The sequence below is a fragment of the Panthera pardus genome, unplaced genomic scaffold (genome assembly GCF_024362965.1).
Source record: "Panthera pardus isolate Hobbes unplaced genomic scaffold, ASM2436296v1 HiC_scaffold_12, whole genome shotgun sequence".
NCBI classification, from domain to species: domain Eukaryota; kingdom Metazoa; phylum Chordata; class Mammalia; order Carnivora; family Felidae; genus Panthera; species Panthera pardus.
This window is the reverse complement of record NW_026526677.1, coordinates 15,813,406-15,832,792: the sequence shown is the minus strand read 5'-3', so window position 1 is coordinate 15,832,792 and position 19,387 is coordinate 15,813,406. Positions and strand designations below refer to the sequence as shown.

The window sequence follows — 19,387 nt, the reverse complement described above, 5'->3', positions numbered from 1 at the left end:
TTGATTAAACAGAAATCTCATTTACATTTATATTAACCCCCCCCCCCCCCCGCCATGAGGGGAATATTGGTATCAGCCACATCAGAACAGCCTGGCACCCAAAGGGTGGGCAAATAGTACAATCTATGGGGATGCACACAGTCCGTATTTTCTAGAACCTTCCATATCTTGTAACTTTTTATTTTTAAAAATTTACATCCAATTTTTTTTTTTTTTAAGCTTTTGTTTTTCTTTACTCCTAAGTGCTCAGCGCAGTTTCAGTTTTAAGAGACAACACAGCCTGGACTTTGGGAGGGAATCAGAATGGGGAGAGAAAAACCCATAGTGAGCTGGTGAGAGGTGACCCCCGGGATTCTCGAGTGTTTTAGTGAGGACGACTGGCAGAGGTGACAATGCACAATGTATTTATAGAACAGATTAGCTTTTCTTGGAAGGTCACAAAAATCAGTGATAAACTTGGTAAGAATGGTCAATATGAAACTCATGTGTATCATCAATTCTATTAACCACAGGAAATATTTTATTGTCACAGGCTGTTAAGGTAGGGACCTTATCAGTTACACCTTGTTACATGAAGAATGATAAAATTTCCGTTTGAGAGTCTTATCTTTATTTAATGGCAGTTAAGTACTAAAAAGGGGGGAGTTGTTTTTTTTCTTTTTTAATGGACTACTTCGCGAATTTGTGTCATCCTTGCATAGGGGCCATGCTAATCTCTGTATTGTTCCAATTTTTTTTTTTTTGTTTATTTATTTCTGAGACAGAGAGAGACAGAGCATGAGTGGGGAGGGGCAGAGAGAGAGGGAGACACAGAATCAGAAGCAGGCTGCAGGCTCTGAGCTGTCAGCACAGAGCCCGACGCGGGGCTCGAACCCGCGAACTGTGAGCTCATGACCCGAGCCGAAGTCGGACGCCCAACCGACTGAGCCATCTAGGTGGCTTTTAAGTTTATTCATGTATTTTGATAGAGAGAGAACCAGCAGGGAAGAGGCAGAGAGAGAGAGGGAAGGACAGAGGATCTGAAGCGGGCTCTGTGTTGACACCCATGAACCATGAGATCATGACCTGAAGTTGGACGTTTAACTGACTGAGCCATCCAGGTGCCCCTGTATCCTGTATTCCAATTTTCAGTATATGTGCTGCCGAAGTGAGCACAGGAGGCAGCTTTTTTTTTTTAGGATTTCATTTTAGTGTAATCTCTACACCCAACGTGAGGCTCAAACTCACAACCCTGATATCCCCTGATATCAAGAGTTGTGTCTCCCCTGACTGAGCTAGCTATGTGCCCGTTAAGAGGGAGCTTTTTTTTTTAAGTTTTGGGAAAGAGAGAGAGAGAGCGAGCAGTGGAGAGAGAAAATTTCAAGCACTGACAGTGTGGAGCCCAACGTGGGGCTCAAACTCACAAACCGTGAGTGAGATCATGACCTGAGCCAAAACCAAGAGCTGGATGCTTAATGACTGAGCCACTCAGGCTCCCCAAGAGGAACTCTTTTAGTAACATTTTGTAATCAGAAATTTTTGGTGTGGGAAAAACAAGGAATAATGATGCTACTATGGACTATGAAAACATCACATAGTCCAGGAAAACAAAAATGCAGAACTAAAGTGGAGAGAAAAGTGAAGTGAAAGAATTTCCATCATCTGTTCTGGTTGGAAACCAAAGTGAAGAAGGTGGGAGAAAATAGAAGAGGGGTGCCTGGGTGGCTCAGTCGGTTAAGCATCCAACTCTTGATTTTGGCTCAGGTCATGCTCTCAGTTTGTGAGTTTGAGCCCTGTGTTGGGCTCTGTGCTGACAGTGTGGAACCTACTTGGGATTCTCCATTTCTCCCTCTCTTTCTGCCCCCCCCCCCCCAGCCATGCTCTCTCCCCAAAATAAATAAATAAACATTAAAAAAGAAAGAAAGAAAGAAAGAAAGAAAGAAAGAAAGAAAGAAAGAAAAAGAAAGGAAGGAAAAGGACAGAAGAGCTGGGTTTGCTCCAGCATGGGTGGGGTCTTGAACCAAAATACTGACAACAGGAAAAACTGGTCAGGGTCTTGTGAACTGCCACCATGGAAGCTACTGCTCTGATGAGCAACACAGGTGGCTAAATTTCTGGAACAGGGCCAGTCTCAAGCTACTTCCTGTTCTCCAAAATGGCTACAAGAGGATTTGATTTTTTCAGACTGTGGCTTATGATCCATTAGTCATTCATGAAAGCGTTAGGTTACACAGCAACAAATACATATTCTGTGAAACCTTTCTTTTGGTTTTATATGTGTATATTTGGTTATAAATGTGTATTTCTTGCTATACTTGGGAGCCACACGGGTTTATGAAGCTCTGGCAGGGCAAGGGCTCTTCCAGTCCCAATTACATCAAACACTTCACATTAATCTTGGCAGAGCTAAAATGAAAAAAGAGCCATACATCTCAATATCTACCAATAACAATACCACAGTGAAGCTCACATTGTTATTTAAAATATATAATGTAATTATGGTATTGATAGTATAAAAATTAAAGGCTTATGAAAAACTCAAGAGAGGTCAAAGGGCATACAAGTAAGTAATATACAGATCATTTCCTTAAAAGATACATTTTAATATACAGAATAAAATCCAAGATTTTACTTTTCATGATCCCCCCAAATCTGTGGACATGAATACTCTGAATCCGACCAGGAAAGTTTATATTTTGGTCCAATACATTATTAGACAAGTTGTATGATCAAGTCCGGCTTGATTATCATAAATCATAGAAGTTAACAGAATTTACCTTGAAAATTGGTTACTTTTGTAGGTAAAATCCCCTATTTTTTTCTTAGCTAAGAGTTTACTCAACTTTAGCCTCAGAACCAGATTCAAAACCAGCTTCTTTCACAGCTGATCATAATTTTAGGTTTAATTTAGGCAAGTTATTTAATACTTTACTGAAGATCATACAAAAACTCCACAATAAATAATGAAAAGAGTATGCAAAATCATTAGCCTCTGTTTGCAATACAGAAAATACATGTCAGTTCTGGACCAAAATAATTCCACTGAAATACAGACAGTGGCAGGAAGAATGAAAGGGTCTGTAGTGGCTGCGTCCAGTGGTTGGCCACAACCAACCACCACCATCAGCTACTGTGGCAAGTGAGGGTGGGTTTCAATTTGCAGATAAAGAATGTCTTCGGTTGTTTAAAAAAATAGAAACTCTAAAAAAGCTTGTGAATCATATACAAAAGCAGCTGTTTGAGACCAAGGTTGAGAACCAGAAATTGTGTGTTAGCACCGCCAGCAAGCACAGGTTCTGTGACTCATCTGCCCTCTTCTCTTGTGCAGGATGCAGACTCGATGTTGCACACACCATTTGCAGGTATAAAAATTGTCCTGGAATCCAGGGTTCCTGTAGGGTAAAGTCTTAAGCCCTAAGAGGCACCAAGCGGTTACAAAAGCTAGGCAATCATCCAGATCACAAGTTCCGACGATATAATAAATCTCGTGTTGCTTTATCAACTTTTTGCTGGTAGTCCTCCAATTTGTCAAGTATTTTCTGGGACAGCTGGAGGAGAAAAGAAGGGAATCGTTACAGAATAGGTCAAGGACTAACAAAAGACTGAAGTTAGTCATCACTTTGACTTCACCAACTAGCTTCCCCCTAATAAAGATGTCCGCCACTCTGCTTCACTTACTCAACATTCAGTACCGGAGTCTGTTCTGTGATTCTACTGATAAAATTGGATTCCACTGTTCACACACACTATCCCACTCCTGTTCTAATGAATTTTCTAAACATGCAAATCACATCAGTATTTTAATAAATGCATTACTGGCTATCTTCTCAGAACCGGAGAGACTACATGTGATTTAACTAATCATTTTATAAAGGGATTGGAGCAGCATGTTAAGGGCAACAAATGCTTTCTGTTCTCCCCTTAATCCTTGAGAGCTGAAGAGCCAGCTTCAGGTGGGAGTGCTAGTGCAAGGGCTCATAAAAGACACCTGCCCCGCCACATGAAAGGACCGACTTACAGCAATGTTGTGACTGTTGGCACTGTTCTCTCCCAGAGCCTGGAGAAGCTGGTCAATAGAAGAGTATGGGAGCCACACCATCGGAGCTGTTGCAGACAATGGAAACTGGAAAGAAAAATATCTTCTATTTGAAGAAAATCTCAAAAGTGGACCATTTCTTCTGGGTAGTTTCATAGGTTTGGACAACATAAACTACTAATTTTTTTTCACAGTAAGAAACTGTGTGTGTATGTATGTACATGTACACAGACACACATTTGTACCACCCCCACCCCCTCGCTTCTCTTTTCAACTGGGAAACTTGTCCTTTTCTTAGTGAAATCAAATGTATTTTAAAAATTTTTTAATGTTTTATTTTTTTTATTTTTATTCTTAGAGAGAGAGAGAGAGAGAGAGAGAGAGAGAGAGGAAGGGAGGGAGAGAGAGAGGGAAAGACAGATTCTGAAGTAGGCTCCAGGCTCTGAGCTGTCAGTATGGAGCCCGAGGCAGGGCTCCAACCCACAAACCATGAGATCATGACTTGAGCCAACGTTGGATGCTTAGCCAACCGAGCTATCCAGGCGCCCCCAAATGTATTTTTAAATTCATGTCACCTCTTAAAGTAACCCTAAGGCCTATCAAGGAAAAATACACTCAATAAAACTCTAAATTGTCAATGAATGCTTCTATTTGCAGTCTGAAATATAGATTCAAATTAACTGGAAAGAAAAGTTTGGAAAAGGAAAGCTCACCTTTCAAAGTTCTGAATACTTTTCTGAGAGTTTAAGAGCTTGGCTTTGTAGACCCAGATTTTAGACCTGGCTCTTCCATTTACCATCTGTGTGAGCTTTGGCAACTTACTTAACCTTTGAACCTCTGTTTCTTTGTGGGTTTAAAAAAAAGGGGGGGGGGTAAAACAATCTCCCATAGGTGGCTGTAAGGATTAAACGAGAAAACACTTGCAGAAATTCAGCACAGTTTTGGAACACAGAAAATAGCATTTTGTTCTTAATTACCTCTTTCCTCTAAATACTAACTAAAGCTACGTTCCTTTGATGGAGAAAAATGAAATGTATTTCCATTTTATAAACAGGAAATTGGGAAATCCTACAGTGCCAGTTCCTGATTATAAGGAAAACTAGTCGTGAGGCCTCCTGGCTGGCTCAGTTGGTGAAGCATGCAACTCTTAATCTTGGGGTTGTGAGTTGAGCCCCATGCTGGGTGTAAACATTACTTAAAAATAAAACCTTTTTTTTTTTTTTCTTAAAGTTTCTTTCTTTATTTTGAGACAGAGAGTGTGCAAATGCATGCAAGTGGGTGAGGGTCAGAGAGACAGAGAGAGACAGAGAGAGACAGAGAGAGAGAGAGAGAGAGAGAGAGAGAGAGAGAGAATCCCAAGCTGGCACCTCAGAGCTGATGTGGGGCTCGATCCCATGAACTGTCAAATCATGAAATGAACTGAAATCAAGAGTTGGACACTCAACTGACTCAGCCACCCAGGCACCCGAAAAATAAAATCTTAAAAAACAACAAAAACGAAATAACTAATCGTTTAACTACAAATAGTAAAGGGTAAATCCACTATTCTATAGCTCAATCTACTTTCACATCCTGACTTTATTAGAGTGATAATACAGAAACACGTATGCATGCCTACCTCAATTCCAAAGTACTGATGTCCTTTCCCCAATACAGCATCTACATATTCTGAAACCAAGTCCACAGCTTCTTCTAAAAGGTCATAATTTAAGTACAAACGGAGCAACTCAGCGGCATCGACCTTCTGTAAAGAGTCAGAGATTAAGAACATCTACCTATTTCCATCTTACCTGGGCAGTGACCAAAGGATGCAGAGTGTCTAATTCCCTGGGATTTATACTTCTCAATATAAATAAATGAGCATCTTGGTTTACTTATCCTGGGACAAGGGTTGGATTCCTAAGAGCCCAATTACTTCTGGGTACCTTGTAAGACTTTATCTGTTAAGTGGTCTTCCTGCCCTGTTTTGCAATCTAAGACACATTTTATTATTTTTCTACTTCAGTGTCCACAGTAGTAGTAAAAGTCAACAAACCTCAGAAATGCTGAGTACTGAAGAGATGATATATTCACGTTAATTCCCAGAAATATATGAGTGACAAATGCAAAAGAAGTTAAAAGAATTACCAACTTTCAGTACCTGAATTAAATCTTTTTAACTCAGGGTGAAACAAAAGTGAAAACAACCTCAGTTTGGAAGGGCTCTACTAACTATGTAATTATGCTTTCCATATTCTGATATGATCACATTTGTAACTTTCATCATCTTAGCTGCTTTTCTACTTTCTAATTTAACAACAACGACAAAACCCAAAAAGAAAAAAAAAGATCAGTTTTCCTGATTTTAAGCATTACCTTCTCTCTTTCCCTATTCTACTCTATGTATTTCAGATATAGCTTTCACACTTCAGCGTGCATTATTTCAAATTAGGAGCTTGTTAAAATATAGATCCCAGATCCTGGCTCCAGATAACCTGATTCTCTAAGTCTGGAATGGGGCTCAGGAATCTGTATTTTGAAGAAGCCCACTACCCAAATAATTCTGATGCAGGCATTCCAAAAACCCAATTTTGACAAAACTTAAACCCTGCTGCAGTTTTGAAAACAACTCCACTCACTCCCGTGAATTTTTTGCGTAACGAACAGTAAATACAGTGTCATGCATATAGTCATTGTTCAGTTGAGCACACAAGCAGGCATGAACTTAATCACTAACCTGTAGAACTTTAATTCTAAACACCCAGTACTTCATACAGAATTCAAGTTCAGCTGTTCTTAGTGTTTTTAGCTAACTTTAAGAAGTTGCCCAAAGTATATGTCAGTATGTTTCCATAAATTATCACCTCTACTTTTTTATCATCTCATGAAGTTATTCATACTGATAACGACCAGCTTCTTACTCTATACGAGTTAAGATACCACTTACCTTGTAACTGTTTATTAGCCAATTAGGTAGAGGCACTCCATGAGACAAGAGCTTGTTGATTACACAGTGGTGATATAAGTTATTCCGAACTTTGTACCTTTCCAGATAAGTTGATAATAGTCTCCATGCTTCATCTGTAGCACTTGATAAAAGCAGAAAGGACTAATGAGTTCCAGATTCTTAACAGATATTTACAGCGCCATTCAAAGCATCTATTTACAAGGAGAAAAAAAATCTTTAGAAGCTCACAACTGAACTGAAAATATAACTACATGGCAACTAATATCATCAGGGTCAATGTGACTTAGGGGTAGTACTAGAAACCAAATGACATGGATTGTATCTCTCCCACTAATCACATCTTTACTCAACTACACAATTCATTGAACTTCTTTGTTATGGATTCTAAAACAAGGAAACAGGCTCACATCACTGTTTCCAAACCCGATCAAGCATTAGAATCATGCAGAAGTTCTGCTTTAGAAAATGAGGGCAATAGATCTGTATTTTAGTAGTGATATTGGTATGCTAATTTAGGGGTTGAAAACTAATGTCAGAGGACTGCCAAATTGTTAAACGCCCCAATTCTAAAGTTGTGTAATACAAATTGTAAATGCGATTCAAGGAAGGGAATTTTACTGAGGGTTAGGGTTAGAGAAGGATTCTAAAGAAACTGAAGTGCATTCAGGTAGACATGAATTGGGCACTAGGGGAAGTGTTTGGAAGGTAAGCCCTTTGGGGCAGAGGAGCACTAGAGCTGTACCTGGACTCCTTAGTGGTGATGACTGATGAGAGCTGATTGGCTGCTAGCCAGGACCAGGCTTCTGCTTGGGCTGCCTCGCCCCCTAACTGCAACTTGATGCATCTGCAACGAAAATGGTTCCACACGCCATAAACTAATCTGCTGAAAACAATCACATTATTTTGTTACCAAAACTAGAGATAAGGTGATAACTTTAGCTCTGGTCTGCTGCTGAATTCACTACTGGGGAATACTGGCTCTTTCCTCTCCTTAAAGCCACATAACTGGAGGACCCACAAGGCCATTGGTAAGTGTTAAGAGAGAATTTACTTCTAAGGGAAAAATTCTGAAAGTTTAAAAAATATTTCCAATTCACAAACTACTTGACTAATATTTAGGTACAAGTTACTTCAATAAAAAGTACTTTTTAATAATGCTTACAGGGGCCTAAAGGATTGAATACATGCCTTTTCTAAAATGGACCCCAGTGTTGACGCCACATTATCTACTGTCCTGTGGGAATGTAGGCCTAGGAATGCCAGGTTTTTTGAGTTCTCAAGAGAAGCTATAAATCAAGATTAAAAAAAATCATAATTAAAAGAAATTATAAAAATCACTGTGGTAGACTAGACAAAAGCATTTCTTTAAAGCACAACTGGGGGGCGCTTGGGTGGCTCGGTCGGTTAAGCCTCCGACTTCGGCTCAGGTCATGATCTCGTGGTCCGTGAGTTCGAGCCCCGCGTCGGGCTCTGTGCTGACAGCTCAGAGCCTGGAGCCTGTTTCAGATTCTGTGTCTCCCTCTCTCTGACCCTTCCCCGTTCATGCTGTGTCTCTCTCTCTGTCTCAAAAATAAAATAAAACATTTAAAAAAAAAATTAAAAAAAATAAATAAAGCACAACTGGCTTAGGTACTGTGCTGACAGTGTGCAGCCTGCTTCAGATCCTCTGTCCCCCTCTCTCTTTGCCCCTCCCCAACTCATTCTCTCTCAAAAATAAACGTTAAAAAAAAAGAAAGAAAATGAAGACCATGGAAAGACAATTTCGTACATACTTGAAAGCAAGTCCCTCAAAGACTGGCGTCAAGGGAAGCTTAAAAGTCTGACAGAGGGATATGGCAGTGTCAAAAAGGCCAGCCTGAACCAAGAGAGAGACCATCTCCTCTGCTGATGAACTTCCTGTGAAAATGGAAAAGAGCTTTTTAGTGCAAACAATGGTGTATGTGGATGACCCAAAGCCCCAAAGCCGCCCCTGGTATGAGCATCTCAGAGGAAGAGTGAGAGGCTCTGGCCAGTCTAGCCTACTGTGTCCACCGCCCGGCCTGAAGCGAAGCGTGCTGCCAGTGCTCCCAGAATGCCTCATTCCTACCTGCAACTGCAACTGCTGACGGGTCATGCTGAGCCAGAGTGAGGCGGATTCGGGCCAAGGAACACTCTCTTTCCAGGTCTCCCAGTTCCAGAATTTCAATCTGCCGATTGGCTAGAAGCCAAAGAAAAATGTTTTCAATTCCCAAAGTACAAAGGAAGTGTGTCTCATCAGTGCCTATTAATAACTCAGTCTGTCAATTTCCTCTAAACATGAATTCAGTGTCAATTCCAAAGGCACTGGAGGGAAAACACAGGGCTCCATAAAAGTGAACTTAAAAATAAAGCAACAGGGGGCGCCTGGGTGGCTCAGTCGGTTAAGCGGCCGACTTCGGCTCAGGTCATGATCTCGTGGTCCGTGAGTTCGAGCCCCGCGTCGGGCTCTGGGCTGACAGCTCAGAGCCTGGAGCCTGTTTCGAATTCTGTGTCTCCCTCTCTCTGACCCTCCCCCGTTCATGCTCTGTCTCTCTCTCTGTCTCAAAAATAAATAAACGTTAGAAAATAAATAAATAAATAAAGCAATAGCCCTGTGTCCAGCATGCTGCTGAGCCAAATCAAAGTACTCAAATAACAGCTGCAGTTGAGAAGATGCTTACAAGGTACTTTACACAGAATTTCCTTTAACTCTTACAACCCTGAGATGCAGTTATCTACATCAGTATGAAAGGAACATGCCCACAGTGAGAAAGGCAGAATTATAACCAGGTGTGTCCAACTCTGGAGCCCAGGCTTTTTAAGAACCAATACAATGCCTCCATGGTAATATGCAAGGAGCCCGATAAAACAAGTTTGACACTAAGCTGATTCAAATACAGCAAGCAACAAAAACAAGCACTCTCTTTCGAGCATCTTCATTTCTCGTGCAGCCATACGAAGTTTTCCAAGAGCTGCCAGCCAACTTCTAGCAGATTAAAATCTTGAAAATAAGCTAAAAGAAGGAACTTCACAATATTTTTACAGTACTGTACATAATTTACAACTACTATACAAAAACACACATTTAATACAAATAATACTGTAACATAACAATATAATTATTGTCCAGCAAAGAATCCGCGGGAGATGCCCAACTCACTTGGAGCAGCTGTGCATTCTCCATCATGATTCCTCTTAGGGGACGCACCAGGGCGATCACACTGTAAAGACAAAACAAGTGCTTAAATGTGAAAATTTAGTACAGTTGACGCTTGAACAATGTGGGGGTTGGACGCCAAACCCCTGTACAGTTGAAAATCTGCATATAACTTCTGACTCGTCCCAAAACTTAATAGCCTACTGATGACCAGAAGCCTTACCAATAACATAAACAGTCGACTAACATATATTTTGTATGTTATCTGTACTATGTACTATATTTTTACAATGAAATGAGCTGAAGCAAATCAAAAAAATCATGAGAAAATACATTTACATTATTGTATTTACTAACAAAAGCTGTGTATAAGTGGACTTGTACAGTTCAAACTTGTGTTGTTCAAGGGTCAGCTGTATTTTGAGATCATTAACTGATCCAGAGCTCTCATGCTTAAATTCTCTCCACATAAATTATGTTTATTTCAACCAGCACAGCTCTTCTTACAAAGGTACTGTAACTATCAGACACAGGAGTTGTTTGCCAAGTTGGCCAACTTAGCTCTAACATGTTATTGGGTCTAAGGACATGGATTTAACCCCCATATAAACGACTTGACTTTCCTTGGTTCCAGAGTTACATTCTCCAGCCCTAACCAGCCTAGTAATGCAGGAACTATACAAAGCACAAGTAGCTGTGCATATATGACCCCATCAGCATGACAAGAAAAACTCAAAGTGCACATTCTTTAAAACAGTAATTGTAGATTTAATTAACAAAAATGACTGAAATGGAAGCAGTGACCATTTGCTGAGCACTTTTTGCAGGTCAGGCACTGTCACTGTTCTAAGCAATCTACATGAATGATCTCATTTAGCACCCCCCAAATCCTACAAGGTAGACATCATCATCATCCCTATTTTATGCAAAAGGGTAACTGGACACCAAAACATTAAGTAATCTGCTTGAAGTTAGGTCTAATTCCAAAACCACACTGCAATACTTCTTCCTATAATAATTCTAAACTTGAGAACTAAAGGGGTAGTAATACAGAACCGAATTGTTGCAAAAATAGGTAAGTTCACAAATATCCCAGCAGAAATTTTAAATGAAATGAAGCAAAATGAGGTGATGTTTTCTAAAGGACCAAACCAGTTTCAAAAGGACCAACCCTAATAAGCCAAATGATCTCCAAACTCCAAGATGGAAAGTTTTCATACCACTGCACCAGATGCTGGGTGGACGATCCACGCGTATTCTGGACGAATAAGTCGTAAACAGTTAACAGCGGCCAAGTAACAGTTGCCTTGCTTCTCAAGTCCCCGCAGAGTTCGAACTTCTCTGCCAAGACGCATTCCATACTCAAACATCACTGTACCAGCTAGGAGGCAATAATAAGTCAGACATCAGAACTTCAAAAACGTGTTTTAGATGGGCGCCTGGCTGGCTCTGCCCGAAGAGTATGTGACTCTTAATCCTGGGGTTGTAAATTCAAGCCCCATGTTGGGTGTAGAGATTACTTAAAAAATAAAATATTAAAAAATGTGTTTTAGAGAATTTGTTATACTAATCAAATATTAAAATTAAAAAAAAAATTTTTTTTAACGTTTATTTATTTTTGAGACAGAGAGAGACAGAGCATGAACGGGGGAGGGTCAGAGAGAGAGGGAGACACAGAATCGGAAGCAGGCTCCAGGCTCTGAGCTGTCAGCCCAGAGCCCGACGCAGGGCTTGAACTCACGGACCGTGAGATCGTGACCCGAGCTGAAGTTGGACGCTTAACCGACCGAGCCACCAAGGCGTCCCTCAAATATTAAAATTTAAAACAAGATTGAGTTTAACTTAAAACCCCAAAAAATCCTGGGGTATCTGGGTGGCTCAGTTGGTTGAGTGTCCAACTTCAGCTCGGGTCATGATCTCATGGTCCGTGAGTTCAAGCCTGCGTTGGGCTCTGAGCTGACAGCTCAGAGCCTGGAGCCTGCTTCGGATTCTGTGTCTCCCTCACTCTCTGCCCTTCCCTTGCTCATGCTTTGTCTTTCCCTCAAAAACAAACAAACATTAAAACACACACACACACACACACACACACACACACACAATCCTGTGTTGGTGAGGATGTGGAAAAACTGAAACTGCTATACACTGCTGGTGGGAATGTAAATTGGTGTACCTGCTATGGAAAACAGTATTGACAATTCCTCAAAAAATTAAAAATGGGATTACCTTGTGACCCAGCAATTTCACTCCTGGACATATAGTCCAAATATGGAAAACAGGGCTTTGAGGAGATATTTGTATGCCCTTGTTCATAGCAGCCTTTACTCATATTATCCAAAAGATGATGGCAATCCAAGCATCCATTGATGGATGAACAAAATGTGACATATATATATATAATGAAATATTATTCAGTCTTAAAAAGAAGTTACATGTGGGGCGCCTGGGTGGCGCAGTCGGTTAAGCGTCCGACTTCAGCCAGGTCACGATCTCGCGGTCTGTGAGTTCGAGCCCCGCGTCAGGCTCTGGGCTGATGGCTCGGAGCCTGGAGCCTGTTTCCGATTCTGTGTCTCCCTCTCTCTCTGCCCCTCCCCCGTTCATGCTCTGTCTCTCTCTGTCCCAAAAATAAATAAAAAACGTTGAAAAAAACAAAAAAAATTAAAAAAAAAAAAAAAAAAAAAAAAAAAAAAAAAAAAGAAGTTACATGTGGGCTCCTGGGTGGCTTAGTCGGTTAAGTGTCTGACTTCAATTCAGATCATGATCTCACAGTTGGTGGGTTCGAGCCCTGCATCGGGCTCTGTGCTGACAGCTCAGAGCCTGGAGCCTGTTTCGGATTCTGTGTCTCCCTGTCTCTCTCTGCCCCTCGCCTGCTCATGCTCTGTCTCTTTCTGTCTCTCAAAAATAAATAAATGTTAAAAAAAAATTTTTTTCAAAAAGAAGTTACATGCTACAATATGGATGAACCTTGAAGATATTATGCTAAGTGAAATAAGCCAGTCAAAAGGGGTGCCTGGGTGGCTGAGTTGGTTAAGTGTCCGACTTTGACTCAGGTCATGTTCTCACAGCTAGTGAGTTTGAGCCCCACATCAGACTCGCACTGACACTGCAGAGCCTGCTTGGGATTTTTCTCTCTCCCTCCCTGCCCCCTTCTGTCCCTCCTGCACTTGATCTCTCTCTCAAAATAAACAAACTTAAAAAAGCCAGTCACACACAAAAAATACTATATGATTCCAGTAGCCAAATTCATATGGACAGAAAGAATGATGGTTGCCAAGGGCTGCAGGAAGTGGAAATAGGAAGCTGTTGTTTAATGAGTATAGTGTTTTCATTTTGCAAGATGAAAAGTTCTGGACATTGGTTACATGTAATGTGAATGCACTTAGCATTACCGTATACTAAAAGTGGTTACGTTAGTAAAGTTTGTATGTATTTTACTACAATTAAAAAAAAGACAAAAGATCATGTAAATATTATTTCTGACATTCATTCATTCATTCATTCATTCATTCATTCAGAAAGTAATCTCTATATCCAATGTGGGGCTTGTGATAACTCACGATCTTGAGATCAAAAGTCCCAAGCTCTACCAACTGAGGCAGCCAGGTGCCCCGATTTTTGACTTTTAGATACTACATCCCCAAACAGTACAGAAGACTAGTTTAGAAGGCTAGTTTCAGCCACATTGTTACCTAATTCCACACCATGAGACCAAGAAATGTTTGGATGCTCTGCTCAAGAACAGATTATTTTTATAAAACTTTAGTTACACAGGTTGAATGAGATATGAGGAACACCTTGTTCTGAGACAGCATGAGACTCCAGAAATCAAAGGGCATTAAAAATATCTTTTAGTTTTCAAATGAAACTATTTTTCATTCCAAGTTTTAAAGTTTATACAATTTTATTTAAATTGAAGTTAATTGACTTTTTCTCCCCAACAAATGTTTCTGAGTGCCTGCCATATGTAAGACATTTTGTTAGAAGAACAAGCCTTGCTTCAGAAGACCTCGACATTAATCAGGCTAAACTGGTCTTAAACAAGTTGATGTAATGGATGTTGTAACTATAAAAGCAAACAGGGAGCGGTACTTAATCACCTATATTTCTCTGTATGGGTCAAGGAGATAAGAAATACACACACGTTTTACCATTAGGAAAATTAAGAGCATGTCTACAAATTACTTGCATCTATTCTTACCAATGAAAATCAGCAAGAAACCTTATTAAAAGTTTTCTGAGCGAGGGGCGCCTGGGTGGCTCAGTCGGTTAAGCGGCCGACTTCGGCTCAGGTCATGATCTCGCAGTCCGTGAGTTCGAGCCCCGTGTCGGGCTCTGTGCTGACAGCTCAGAGCCTGGAGCCTGTTTCAGATTCTATGTCTCCCTCTCTCTGACCCTCCCCTGTTCATGCTCTGTCTCTCCCTGTCTCAAAAATAAATAAAACGTTAAAAAAAAAAAAAATTAAAAAAAAAAAAAAAGTTTTCTGAGTGAAAATGGTATAAAAATGTAACCATTTCCAAAGGGGAACCACAATGGTGATCTTGTAAAATAAGATCTTCTAATAGACATGTAATCCCTTCATTTTAGCTGTTCTTTTTTTTTCCTGTCTTAAAGACTAATTTTTTAAAGCCTCCAAGGCTCAAATTTTTTTTAATGTTTATTTATTTATTTTGAGAAAGAGTGAGAGGGTGTGTGTGCCTGTGTAAGCAGGGGGAGGAGGAGGGGGGGGAGGGGGAGAGGGGGAGAGGGGGAGAGGGGGAGAGGGGGAGAGGGGAAGGGAGAGAATCCCAAGCAGGTTCTGTGCTGTCAGCAAATGCAGGGAGCCAGATGCAGGCAGGGGTTGATCTCCTGGACCCGGGAGATCGTGAACTCAGCTGAAATAGAGTCCAATGCTTAACCAAGTCACCCAGGTGTCCCATAATTTTTTTTCTTTTAAATCTCTTTATTTAAGTGTAGTTGACACAATGCCACATTAGTTTCAGGTGTACAACACAGTGATTCAACTCCTCTATACATTATGCTATGCTCATTTTAGCTGTTCTGATAGAGTCTTCATTAGTCATCATACAAATCCAAACGAAGATACATTCTACAAAAATAACTGGCTTGTACTCTTCAAAAATATCAATGACACCAAGGGCAAATTAAGGCCAAAAGAAGGGCTCCAGATTAAAGGAGACTAAAGAGACATGACAAATATGCAATATGTGATTCTGTTTTTAACCTTTTTTTTTTTTTTGAGAGGCAGAGAAAGACAGAACATGAGTGGGGGAGGGGCAGAGAGAGAGGGAGACACAGAATTTGAAGGAGGCTCCAGGCTGTCAGCACAGAACCCGACGTGGGGCTTGGGCCCACGACCTGAGCTGAAGTCAGATGCTTAACCGAAAATCCACCCAGGTGCCTCTGATTCTATTTTTTTTTTTAAGTTTATTTATTTTGAGAGAGTGAGAGTGGGGGAGAGACAGAGACAGAGAGAGAGAGAATCCCAAGCAGGCTCTGTACTGTCACTGCAGAGCCAGATGTGGGGCTCAAACTCACAAACCGCAAGATCATGACCTGAGCTGAAATCAAGGGTTGGATGCCCAAGCAACCGAGCCACCTAGGCGCCCTGAAATATTGTGATTCTAGACCAGGGGGTAAGGATGGTATAGGAGGAATGTGCTATAAAAATAGTCATGATAGGGGCCTGTGGGTGGCTCAGTGGGCTGAGCATCTGACTCTTGATTTCGGTTCAGGTCATGATCTCACAGTTCCTGAGACTGAGCCCCATATTGGGCTCTGCGCTGTGAGTGCAGAGCCTGCTTGGGATTCTCTCTCTCCCTTCTCCCTTCTTACATGCACGCTCTCTCTCTCTCAAAATAAACTTTAAAAAATCACAATAGTATTATATTTACATTTAATTCATGAAATTAGTTGTATTTCCTTAATCTAATAATTGTATTGAAATTAAATAAGAAACTGTCCTTAGGAGATACATCTTAACTATGCATGAGATAATGATGTCCATAACTTATTCTCAAAAGAATCAACAAAAATAAGAAAAGGCCACTAGCAAGCTGGCACAAGAAGTCACCACCAGCCACAAGAATTCAAGACGCCTCTAGTAAAAAAGTTAGTTTGTCTTAAAATCAGACAGAAGATATAGACGGAATGACATCTCGCTGGAAATACCTCAAGAATGTTCTAGAATGGGATAAGTGCATCTCTTTAAGGCTAGCTGGTAATCTCAAAGGGGTGAAGCCAATCTTGTAATTAAATATAATTTTCCCAAATGCTTGTAGAGAACACTCATTCAATAGTAAAAATAAGGTAAGAATTACATAAGTCTAACAGTATTTTTGTAAACATGACTAAACTCTAAGGTTGCCCCCAACAAAGCTGTCGGCTTCAACCGCTCACCTTTTCGGTAATTGTGGCGATAGATGTGAAAGGCATAGAGGAGCTCATAGTAATTGTGAGTCATAAGGTCCACAGCTCGTGCACGTGATTCAATTATTGCCACAACCTAAGGAAGGGGAAGCAATCAGATTTCAAAGTAGCTAGTGTAACAACCACCACAGCTGTGTCCAGTCAGCAGTGGACACGTAAAATTACCTCATTATGCAGATTCACATAGGGAAACTCTACAAGATCCTGTAGCTGCGAGCGTTCACAAAGAACGACCACCAGCTGCCGCAGACAATCTAACCGCCTAGAAGGCAAAAAAAGGAGTGAAGGCAAACTGTCTCAGTGGATTAAATAGAGCTGGTAAACTGTCTTCTCTAAAAAAAGACTAGGATTGACTACCTGCTGGAATCAGGAATGTGGGTTAAGGCTTCATATGCTTGGCTATTGTGACCCAAATCCAAATGATGTTTGAAAATGCATGTCCTTAAAGTAGCCTAAATATCAAATATAGGGGGGAAAAGAAGAGTAGAAATTGAAATACTACATCCAGGACCAATCTAAAGGGAAATAACTAGATTACAGTTAGTTCTTACCTGACTTTTCCAATCATCCCCTGCTTCAGTTATTGCTGACATGGCCAACTGAATAACCAGCTCAGGCAAACCAATAACATCTAGTAGACGCAAAATCTAGAGAAATAGAGTGTCCATGAAAATTAATATGGTAGTGCACTTCAAACTGAAATAGGATTTAAAACAATCAGAAAGACAACTAGTTAAGATCAAAGATACTGACTACAAGACAGGACTATGTGGTTAATATTTATGACTTTCCTTTAGGGAGAACTGTCTGGCTCAGTTAGAAGAGCATGTAACTCTCGATTTTTGGGTTGTGAGTTGGTGGCCACCCATGTTAGGTGTAGAGATTACTTAAAATAAATAAACACAATAAAAAAAAGACTTTCCTTTAGATTCTACTGTCAACAGACTTACTGTAAAATTTCCTATTGATCTTTTTGTTCACAGCTCCATCCTCAATGTTTAGGGCTCTCAGTAAGTATTGGTTGGCAATTTCACTAACTTTTCCTACTGTTTAGGTCATAGACGAATTTAAAGCCCAATAAATAAATGGCCGCCATAGCCTTATAAAACCCTAAAGAGAATGATGTTTGACATAACCCATTTTTAAAACAAGACAGAACAGTGCTCTTCAAACTTCTCTGACTGTCCACCCTATTAACAATGTCTGTGCATGGGGTGCCTGGGTGGCTCAGTCGGTTGAGCATCCGACTTCAGCTCAGATCATGATCTCACGGTCTGTGAGTTCGAGCCCCGCATCAGGGTCTGTGCTGACCGCTCAGAGCCTGGATCCTGCTTCGGATTCTGTGTCTCCCTCTCTCTCTGCCTCTCCCCCGCTCATGCTCTGTCTCTCTCTCTCTCTGTCAAAAATAAACATTAAAAAAAAAAATCTTAAAAAAAACCAATGTGCATACTCTCCTAGACCTGTGCACATGTATTTACTTATATACACACAACTGTCTAATACATACATATAAAACACTCAACATATACATTTATAGAAGATAAAGATAAAAAACAGTTTAAAATTATCTTTATTAGTACTTATTCTTTTATTAACAGTATAAAACACATTTATCTTTTAGGTGCTTAGTTTTTCATACTTTCCACTGAAAGAACATATTTAGAAATGTACATAAATCCTAGGTATGTAGCTAATTGAATGTTCACAAAGTAAACACATCCATTTAACAAGCACCTAAATTAAGAATTGTGTTATGGCAGTACTCCAAAGCTCCCATGTGACTCCTTCCAGCCACTACTGACTTGTACTGGTTTTGTTTTTAATTTCATGGAACAGAATCTTATGGTATGAATTCTTTTGTGTGTCTGCCTTATTTTGCTTAACATGTTTATAAGGCTGATCTGTTATTACATGCAGTAATTCCTTTCACTGATACTGTATTCCATTCAAAGAATATACCGTAATTTAATGATCCATTCTATCAATGGACACTTGGGTTTCTAGTGTATGAGTGTTATGAATATGTTGCTTGGAACATAACTGCACATCTCTTTTGGTAAATACGTACGTGTTTCTGGGTAGATCTAGAACTGGAATTACTGGGTCAGAGGGTATACGTCAATGACTGCAGCTAGTAGACACTGGTAGTTTTTCAAAGTGGTTGACACCAATTTACACTCCACCACAGGTAAGTAGGATGTTTAATACCTTGATAATTTTCATGGTTTCATATTATCTTAAATTGAAATTTTATTTCAAGGTACATTTATTTTAAAATAGCATTCCTGAGAAGTTCAACTGTTATCAGCTGATTCTTATCAAACCTGATTCTAGACTGTCACTGTTTTTACCTTCCCATATGGCTGATCAAAGGCAGAAGTGTCAGCCCTATTTTGTCCTCATTTGTTGTACTTTTTTTTTTAAACGTTTATTTTGATAGCGCATGAGTGGGGGGAGGGGCAGAGAGCGAGGGAGACAGAATCTGAAACAGGCTCCACGTTGCCAGCAGAAAGCCCGATGAGGGGCTCGCACCCACAAAATGTGAGATCGTGACCTGCACTGAAGTCAGACGCTCAACTGATCCAGCCACTCAGGTGCCCCTGCTTGTACTTTCTTAATCTAGGTTCTTTGAAGGAATTTTTAAAATTGTGAAGGTGATTTTCATTAAAATTAAGCAATATAATGTGCAAATTAATTTAACCAAACATAATCTACTAAAATGAAATATAGGAGTGTAGGTGCCACTATGTGCCCCACCCGAGCTGTGACACCATCACTCTTTCAGACACCTGCTTTGAGACTAAATGATAAATGACCACCTGGTAATAGGTCCAAATAAGGGCACCAG

The 19,387-nt window shown here is 40.3% G+C and overlaps 1 protein-coding gene and 1 non-coding gene across 2 annotated transcripts in view; both read right to left on the bottom strand.

The window, feature by feature from the left end:
* Positions 1-662: 662 nt before the first annotated feature.
* LOC128776305 (U6 spliceosomal RNA) lies at positions 663-764 on the bottom strand. Its single transcript, XR_008421383.1, has one exon. It is a non-coding gene; the product is annotated as a U6 spliceosomal RNA (small nuclear RNA).
* Positions 765-2,450: 1,686 nt separating this feature from the next.
* The window catches only part of NUP160 (nucleoporin 160), a 52,339-nt gene continuing 35,402 nt past the window's right edge, over positions 2,451-19,387 (bottom strand). The window contains exons 24-36 of the mRNA XM_053899704.1: positions 17,091-17,186; positions 16,897-16,991; positions 16,705-16,801; positions 16,510-16,615; positions 11,337-11,497; positions 10,120-10,180; positions 9,049-9,159; positions 8,735-8,858; positions 7,705-7,806; positions 6,942-7,083; positions 5,634-5,759; positions 3,998-4,102; positions 2,451-3,527 (exon numbers count right to left, since the gene is read on the bottom strand). Coding sequence (XP_053755679.1) covers positions 3,438-3,527; positions 3,998-4,102; positions 5,634-5,759; positions 6,942-7,083; positions 7,705-7,806; positions 8,735-8,858; positions 9,049-9,159; positions 10,120-10,180; positions 11,337-11,497; positions 16,510-16,615; positions 16,705-16,801; positions 16,897-16,991; positions 17,091-17,186 — 1,416 coding nt within the window. The 3' untranslated portion in view covers positions 2,451-3,437. The remainder of the gene's footprint in view (positions 3,528-3,997; positions 4,103-5,633; positions 5,760-6,941; positions 7,084-7,704; positions 7,807-8,734; positions 8,859-9,048; positions 9,160-10,119; positions 10,181-11,336; positions 11,498-16,509; positions 16,616-16,704; positions 16,802-16,896; positions 16,992-17,090; positions 17,187-19,387) is intronic.